The sequence below is a fragment of the Hipposideros armiger genome, unplaced genomic scaffold (assembly GCF_001890085.2).
Source record: "Hipposideros armiger isolate ML-2016 unplaced genomic scaffold, ASM189008v1 scaffold_17, whole genome shotgun sequence".
In the NCBI taxonomy this organism is placed as follows: Eukaryota; Metazoa; Chordata; class Mammalia; order Chiroptera; family Hipposideridae; genus Hipposideros; species Hipposideros armiger.
Genome location: NW_017731367.1, coordinates 7654964 through 7663896, shown reverse-complemented (window position 1 = coordinate 7663896; position 8933 = coordinate 7654964). Strand labels below are relative to the sequence as shown.

Below are 8933 nucleotides of genomic sequence, written 5' to 3'. Positions count from 1 at the left end.
CCTCCTTTCATCCACACTCTCAGCATCCTGCAGCCTCATTCCCTCGTGCCTGAACTATCACAACATGCTAACATGGTCTCTCTCTCGGGTCCTGCTGTTGGGTCCTTGGGACAGGTGAGACGGGGAGCTGCTGGGGCTGGGGAGGAAGGGTTTGTGGGCCGCACCTTGCCTCCCGTCTTCCCAGCACACTGACCTCCACAATCCATATTCCACGTGGGTCCACCCTCTCCCATATGCAGGGTCCCCCTCGGTGAGCACACGGACCAGCCAGGTGCTGGCGACCACCACCTCGACTCCAGCTCGGCCCTGGGTGGTGGCGTTATGAGCAGGCACAGCAGGGCCACACGGCCCACCGGTGCAGCACCGCAGCCTCACGGGGAGGCCGCCCACAGCCCTGGTCTCTTCCTGGCCTCTGGTCAGGGGGCTGGCAATGGCCCCTGGGGACGTCAGGACGGTGAGGTCAGGCCCTACTGTGGGCGGGCCGTGTGTCCTGTCCTGTGTGGACGTTGCCCTGGGCAAACATCATGCTGTCACTCCCAGCTGTCCCTGCCAGGCTCCTGCCCCCAGCCTGGGAGCTGGGAGAGGCTGCAGGAAAAGGCCCAGGTGCTGGAGTTGGGCGTCGCTTTACCCTCATGGCCACAGCTCTGACCTCGCCTCCTGGCTCTTCCCCCGCTCTCTGCACACCTTGCCTCTCTCCTCAGAGTCCGCACTGAGAGCCTCACCAAGAGCCAAGGGGTCGAAGCCCTCCAGGCCCCATCACCCCATCTGCCCGCCCCAGGGCTCTGTCCTCCCGGCCCCCCGCCCACAGCCAGCGCTCCCCTTCTCTCTCACCTGTTCCGCCAGGAGGGCCAGGCTCTCTCTCAGGGCATACAAGCAGGTGACGGGCGTGGTGTGATGGTATCTGCAAGGCAGGAAGGGGCTTGGTCCGGCGTCAGCGGGCAGGGGCGGTGCAGTAACTCGGTCTACGCCAGCCCCAGCTGGGACAGACTCCCTGACCACAGGGCCAGCGCCCTTCCCCGTTTGGGAATTGTGGACTCAGAGCTGGAAGCGCAGGTGCATCTCGGGGAGCAGGGCCCAGAGGGGTCTGCCAGGCGCAGAGACACGGTGCTGGCTCCTAGCTCGTCGCCAGGTCCCCCTTAGCCCCAGTGGCCCCTAGAAGCTCACACTGCACCCACTGAGCCCACTGGGTAGGGCCCAATTCCTGGTGTCCCCATCCCCATGTATGGCATAAGGGGCCTTGGGTTACGGCCACAGCCAGCTCGCAGAGTGCCCTTGGTTCATCCCTTTCTTTGAGCTGTGGAATGGGGAGACGTGGTCAGCTCCAAAGTGCCCGATGGTGCAGGGGGACTTCTGGGAAAGGATGGGGGGCAAGCCGCTGCCCTGAGCCCCCAGGCCAGGAAGGAGCGGGGCAGCCCGGGTGGGGGCGCTGATGGCGGCTCAGAACCCAGTGAGTGAAGCTGAGGCGGGACTGGGGTAGTGAGAGGTCCCCCAGGCCCCCAGCCACACCCAGTGCGTCCCACCCTCGCCCAGCCCTCACGTCCTGGGCTTGTCGTCACAGCCCCAGAAGTTGGCCAGCCACTTGACGTCCATGTAGAAGGAGTAGGGCTTCGTCTTCCGCGCGTAGATCTTCTTTCTGGGGAGGAAACCCAGCCTGAGCTTCTGCCTGTCTGGCCAGAGAGCCTGCGGGGCCATCTTGCCAGGCCCTTCTGTTTCGCAGAAGTGAGCAGAAGGGTGAGAACCCCAGGAAGAGAGCCAGAGGGGTGGGGAGCCCCAGGACAGGCCCGGGTGAGTTGTGGGCCCCTTGGGTAGCCCAGCCTTGCTGGCCCTTGGGCCTGGCCTGCGCCTTTGCCACTGGTGTGACTCTGTCACGTGGGGATCTGGCCTGTCCCTCCCTCCCTGGGCCCCTTCGTGGCGTCGTCCTGCCTCGTCCCCCAGGTCGGCAAAAGGTGACCACCATTTAAAGGCAGGAGGGTCTGTTGCCTTGGTGAGTCCAAACATATCAAAATGATGGGGGGAAACTGAGGCTCGGGCCTCGCCTGTCCTGGAGGTCACTGCACCTTAGGGTATAAACTGTGAAGCTGAGATGTCATGGAGGGGCTTCTCAGGCACCCTCACTTTCCTGGGCTGGGCAAGTCCAGATTGGCCTGAGCAGACTGGGCCTCTCCACGAGCTCTGGTCTCAGACCCAGCCACCTCCTCGACCCCCTACGCTTGTCTCAGACTTCTCGTCTACACAGAATTCCTGACCTTACCCCAGTTATCTCTGTTCTGGAATGCCAGGCCCTGCACCCCACACACAAGCTCAGGCTCCATGAGACGTATCTTCTGGAGGCCAGCCTGGCCAGGCCATTCGCCCCACACCATGGCCCTCACCATGCCCCAGCCACCCTGCTCTGAGAACCAGAGCTTTGGCAGACATGTCAGGGTGGGCGCCGGTCTGGAGTGGGCACCTGTCTGGGGTGGTCACCTGTCTGGAGTGGGCACCTGTCTGGGGTGGGTAGGGAGCATTCTAGGGGTATCCCTGAGCACGACCCAAGATGCCAGTCCCTCCTTTGCTCTGCTCGTCTCTCCTAGGGTCCATCTGGCCTCACTGCACGTCCAGCCCTGGGTTGGGGTCCAGGGGTCACTCACTTGGCCTTGTCACTGAAGGAGATGAGCGAGGTGCCTGGGGGGGCATTCAGGCACTTCTGGGAGCCCGTGTACAAGACGTCGATGCCTGTGGGGAGAGGGGACACAGGCTCACGAGGGGCCAAGGACGGGGTCACTCCAGCAGGGGTGTCCCTCCAGCCCAGCACCCAGCAAATCAAACACAAGTTTTGGGTAACCTGGGGCCCTGCCATGCAACTGGTCTGACGTGAGGGGGACAGCCTTGCGGGACCAAGCCTGTAACCCGTGGGGTCTGACGCGATCTCCAGGTAGATGGAGTTAAATTGGGGGACACCCAGTTAGTGTGTGCCTGGTGTGGGGAGAGCCGCAGTCTGGTGTCAGCAGTGAGTGATAGTGTAGTGGGAGCAGAGCGGAGAGGAGAAAGTGAAAGCATTTCTTTTCACACCTTGAAGTCCTGGTGCTGGGACCTTTCATAAAAAACTCACAGCTTCACCACCAGGGGAGGCCTGTGGTTCTAGGCAGCAGTAAGCGGGGAGGAGGCGGAGGATGGGGTGCTGCTCCGCCTTAGGACTTCTTAGGGGCCCGAGGGGGCGGTGCCAGTGTACCCCACTGGTGTAGGCAAGCATGTTCCTGTTTATTCCTAAGAGCCTAGGGCTGGAAAGAACCCAAAAGTCTCCCAAGAGGAGGGAGAAGTGTGGTGTGTTCGCATCGTCGATGAAAACTGAAGAGCGACAGCTCCCACCACAACGGCGAGTCTTACCGATACCACGTTGGGGTCTACAGACGCACGAACCCACGCGGTGCCGGGAGGGCAGAGGCAGGGAGGGAAGGTGTCTGGGCTCGAGTTCTGCCCTGCTGCTCTGTGGGGTCTCAGGCTGGGGCCTCTTAGTGGGGCCCCTTCCACCACGACGGGGATGGGGGGGCCGCTAGCCCGGGAGATGCAGGGTGGCATCTTGGGGACAGCCCTGCCACCCCTCACTGNCCATTGTGCTGAGCTTGATACATAGATTTAGTGCAATTCCCATCAAAATCCCAGCAAGCTCTAAACAAGATGATTCTAAAACTTATATGGAAATTCAAAGGATCCAGGGTAGGAAAAACAATCTTAGAACAAAACTGGAGGACTTGCACACCTTGATTTCAAGGCTTATTATAAAGCTGCAGTATTTAAGGTAGAATGGCACTGACACAAGGTTAGATAAATACAACAAAACAGGATGGGGGAGGCCAGAAACAGACCTGTACACGTGGTCGATTGATAAAGTAGCCAAGTCAATTAGATGAGGAAACTTAGTGTGTGACAAATGTTGCTTGAACGACTGGGTGTCATCAGCCTGGATAAAATCGAACCGTGACCCATTTGCCACTGTATGCACAAAATTAAGTGATGTGGATCATAAACCTGCACATAAAAACTGACACTGCTCTTTCTAGAAGAAAACAGAGGAAGATATCTTCAGGACTGCAAAGTAGGCAAACGTTTCCTAGACAGGATATAAACAGCACAGACCACTGGAAAAACAAAAAAACACGGATACGTAGGACTTCATCCAAATTTAAAATATCTGCTTTTTGAAAGACATGACTAAGAAAATGAGTAGGCAAGCCACAGAATAGGAGAACATACTCATGTACACGTATCTGATCCAGAATCTATCAAATAACTCCCACAAATCAACAATAAAAAGATGAAAATCAAATAATGAGAGCAAAATACCTGAGCCCGACACTTCTCAAAAGAAGATACACGAATGGCCAACAAGCACATGAAGAGGTGCTCAACACCACGAGTCATAGGGAAACGCACATTGAAGCCAAGTTANACAGAGTGAGCAGTGAGCCACCCCTGACCTGGCACACGGGCCAGGAGCCAGTGCTGGGGACAGCAGCCGCGCTGAGCAGCCAGGTGAGGACAGGGACCTGCCACCCCCGCCCCAGCCACTGCACGGAAGATGGGGTGTGCTCAGTGAAGCTGCTCTTTGTGAACTGAGGCTTCGGGGTGCCCTGGATGAGAGCGGTGTCAGGCTCAGCTCCACTGTCCCTTCCCCGAGCCCAGCCAGCTGGGCGTCCCCAGCAGTCCTATGCTAGAAATAAACAAGTGTTTGCGCAGGACCGACTTGGCAGGTGCTTCTCGGCAGAGGGTGGCTGTGGAGGGGCCCCGGGTTCGATGAAGGAATGACGGAAGGAGTGAATGGGCGAGGGAGGGCCTGGGCAGGCTTTGCCCCCTGTTGGGGTTAGGGGACTCCAAGGAAAGAGGCCCTCATCCTTCTCCCTCTTTCGGGCCCCTGAGCCCCCTGCACATGGAGCCCCAGAGCCATATGTAGGAGGGGTGGAGGCCCCAGGACCGTGCAAGCCTCAGGCAGAGCCCGAGGCCAGGGGTGTGGGATGGGGGCCGGGGCCTGTCAGGCCGGGCAGCAGCGGGTAGTCAGAGCCACTGCAGCGTGGTGCCGAGGTCCGCCTGGGGTTGTGGCCTCTGGGACCCTTGCAAACCAGTGTGTGGACTAAAGGGGACCAGGTGAAGTGTCGGGACCCCCTTGAGCTCTCAGTTGTCCATCAACCAGATGGGGTTCGGCCATGTATGGAGCTGACCAGTGCAGGAGCTGCCAGGCGTTTCCAAACACTGGCTCGGACGTTAAACCCGGGGCTCACCCTGCTTTTGGTTTTTGCGTCCCTCTTTAGAAATTTCATCCTGGAAGTGGAGCCCTGGCCTCCATATTTTGTGGCTCCAGAAAGAGAGGTGTTTCTGGGACTTCGAGGGGGAATTTCAGCCTGTGAAACTCTGTCGTGTGGCAGAGCAGAGGTGACACCTGGGGACCCCAGGGAGCTGAGGCTAGAGTATTTCCTGCAGTGCCCTCCCTGCATGTGCTCCAGAGATAGCTGTCCCCAAACTCGGGTACACCAAGGAGATGGGGCCCCTCGAGCACCCGGGCTGGCCAAGAGGTAGAGGCCACAGAGAGGAGAGGGGGGGCAAGGTTGGTGCCTGAGGTGGGGGGCCAGGTGTCCAGCCTGAGGTGGGGGGCACTTGGGGCAGGACGGAGCGGGGCCACACTCCACCCTTTGCCCTCGCCCTTACCGACACGCTCGCCGATTTCAGCCGCCCGCTGCCCCCAGATGCCGTTGACCCCGGCCAGGAAGGAGTCCCCGGGCTCCAGGAGGTTGACCAGGGCGGTCTCCAGGACACAGTGTCCCGAGCCGCTAACGGCCAGCGTGAGGGGGTTCCTGGTCTGGAACACGTACTGGATGCCTTGCTTGATTTCGTCCATGATCTGGGGGTGGTGGGCGTACAGGTCAGACCCGCTCTGCTGCCCTCCCCGCAAGGGGCAGGCGGCTCGGGGACTGACCACTGCCCCTGAGACCCACCTGGTACATCTCCTTGTGCATGTGCCCGATCATCTGCAGGCTCCCAGTCGCCAGGACGCGCGGAGCCAGGTTGGAGGGGCCCGGCCCCAGCAGGAGCCGTTTGGGCACGGACAGGGGCTTTCGCAGGACCTCCGGGGGAGCCACCAGCAGCTGGTGCGAAGCCATGGTCCGCACCCAACCTGCCGCCCGGGGCCCCAGGGCCGCACTGGCCGAGGTCAGCACGCGCAGCATTTCCCAGCTGGCCCCGCGCTGGACGCTGGACGGCCGTGTCAGAGGTGAGGCCTGACGGATGGGCCCCCACTCCGCGCTGCCCGCCTGCTGGTGTTGTTAGCTGACCCCTGTTAATGCTTAATCCTGCCTGTCGGGGCCTGGCAGCCGGGGTGTTGAACCCTCTGCAGGGGGAGGAGGAGCGTCAGGGTCCAGTCGATGAAAAACAGTCTGGAGAGCTGTCCCCGGCTTGCCGGCCCCTCCTCGGGGCTCCTCGCAGCTGCCGGGGGTGGATGCCCAGCCCAGTGCTCTGCTGGGCCCAGAGGGCCCCAGAGTTCTCCCTAAAGCCCCAGAGAGCAAATAATTCAGGCTCGGCAGGCCTTACAGTCTGCGTTGCACATTCTCAAGCCTGTTGTTGAGGGAAAAAGCAGCGGCAGTGGTGTGGCTGTGTGCCAATTACACTTTATTTACAACACAGTCTGTGGGCCAGATTTGATCCAGGGGCCACAGTTTGCTGCTCCTGGCTCAGCTGAGGGAAAGGCTCAATTTAGAAACTATATATGCCCTGTGTGTATAGACACACAGACGCCCACACTAAAGACACGGTGGTCCTGATACTTTTGGAAATCAGTATTTGCTCCGCCCCTCCGTGCCGATGGGCCCTGAGGTTTGACTTTCACACGTGGAACCAAGGGCGTGTGCGCGGGACACCTCCGCATGCTGAGTCGACAGGTGTGTGGAATAAACGCAAGTCAAGCCTCCTGCAGAAGAAGCCAGACCCAGCTGAGTGTCCTCCCTGCGGAGCTGCTGTCCTGGGAAGTCAGGGACTTCCTGGGCGTAGTAACCAGGCGCGTCGGGGGCAGCATCCTCTCCCTGGGACCCAGCAGGAGACTTCACAGGCACTCACTCCCCAGCTCTGCAAAGCCCCTCCACTCAACACTCATCGCTGGGGCTGGGATTGTGTGGCCTCCTGGTGGCACAGGGACCCCACCAGTTTTAGCCAGGCTGGACAGTCATAGCCTGAGTCCCTGGGGACCCTCACAGCCCTGCAGGGGTGTTGGCCTCTGTCTATGAAGACAGAGAAGAAATAGGCAGAACACCAGGCCCTGTGTGCTGGGCAGAGAGCAGCCCGGGGTACCTCCGGGCCCCAGTTCCAGCCTGACACTGGCCTCTAGCACAGGGAGGCCCGGTGGGAGCTCCCCGCACCCTTCTTCCCTTCCTCCACCCCTGTCCCCTTCCTCACCCAGCTTGCTCTGCACTAGGACACAGCCTGGCTGCTGCACCCACGCAGCCTCAGAGAGAGAAAGCTGACCTCCCTCAGGCAGCTGACAGGCGGAGCAGAGGAGGCCCACGGTCACCAACAGCCTCCTGGGAGCTGGGAGGACAGGCCTAAAGGGCCCGAGAGCCTAGGGGGGGAGAGCCCCCAGGGGCTGCCAAGGGGCAGTGGGGGGCATCGGAGCTGAGCCTTGGAAAATGGAGCCGTGCGCCCGCCCTGGGGTCCGATGGGGTGACGAGGGTCTTCCGGGCCGAGGGAACTGCAGGGGCTCAGGCACAAAGCTGGGAGGTCTGCGCAGCCTAGGCCTGTGCAGGTCCCCGAGGGAGCTGGCGGCCTCAGGTCCTGCTCCGCCACGGTGTCTGGGGCCTGGCGCTGGCCTGGTGACATCCGTGCAGGACTTGGCCTCTGGAGTCATAGTGAGGGGTCAGCCCGGCCCAGCCTGGTGCTGATCTGCCACAGTCCTGGCGAACGCTCCCTCTGCCTGAGAAGGTCTCAGCCTCGTGGCCATGCCCTGGGCCGTGGGTGACACACTCTACCTTGGGGACCTCCTGCCTTCTGGGAACAAGAGGCCACCCTCCCCGAGGGTCAGTCCCCCTCAGCTCAGGCCTGGCTATGGCCTCCTTGTCTGCAGCCCATGGGGCCTGGGCCCTTCTGTCAGTGACGACAGCCCTTCCCTCTGGGCCCAAGCGCCCTCCCACCTGGGTTGCTTCACCACCTCCCTCTGGCTCAGCTCTTCTGGTCAGGGCATCCCCAGCTCTGTCTCCCTCCTTCTCGCTAGTCCAGGGGTCGGCAAACTGTGGCTCGCGAGCCACATGCGGCTCTTCGGGTCCGTTCCGTCTCAAAAGTTTGCCGACCCCTGGAAAAGCCAATCCTGTCCCTCACAACAATTCAAAAATTATTTGAGAGCCATAAATATATTTTTACATAAACACCATTAGGTGAAGAATATCTTTGAAAAGTTTTATAAATGAAACTATGATAGTTTTATTTTTGTTTTCAGTTTTACTTCAGAGCCACATGTACGTACCCAAAGAGCTGCACTGTGTCTCGTGAGCCGCAGTTTGCTGACCCCTGGCGGCTCTTCTGTCTCAAAAGTTTGCCGATCCCTGCTCTTGTCTAATGTATACATCTGTGCCTTTGCATGTGCTGTTCCCTCTGCCTGTAATGCTTGTCCCTGTCTTTGCTCAGTCCCTCTTCTGCTGTGGTCAAGCCTCTCACCTAGGGAGGCATCTCAACTGCCCAGAGTTCCTCGGAGGCCCCTAAACAAGAGTGAAGAAATAAAATGGGGTTAGTATGGTCAAGCTGCTAAATTATTAACTCCCAGCAGGCTGAAGCCTGAGGACGATTATTCTTGTTTTAACAAACTCTGGGAACTTGAACTTTTTTTTTTTTTTTTGCTATGAACTTTTTTTTTATTAAATTATTTTTTATTATGAAATACACATTTTTTAGAATTAGTTTCAGCTGTACAACACAGTACAATA

At 59.4% G+C, this 8933-nt stretch overlaps 1 protein-coding gene across 1 annotated transcript; it reads right to left on the bottom strand.

The window, feature by feature from the left end:
• Positions 1-741: 741 nt before the first annotated feature.
• Positions 742-6344, bottom strand: AGXT (alanine--glyoxylate aminotransferase). Its single transcript, XM_019628436.1, has 5 exons — positions 5967-6344; positions 5656-5872; positions 2631-2715; positions 1538-1633; positions 742-901 (listed from the first exon to the last, which is right to left on the bottom strand). Exons 1-5 carry the CDS (start codon positions 6195-6197, stop codon positions 757-759), a joined length of 774 nt encoding a protein of 257 aa, XP_019483981.1. The 5' UTR covers positions 6198-6344; the 3' UTR covers positions 742-756.
• Between the last annotated feature and the right edge of the window lie 2589 nt (positions 6345-8933).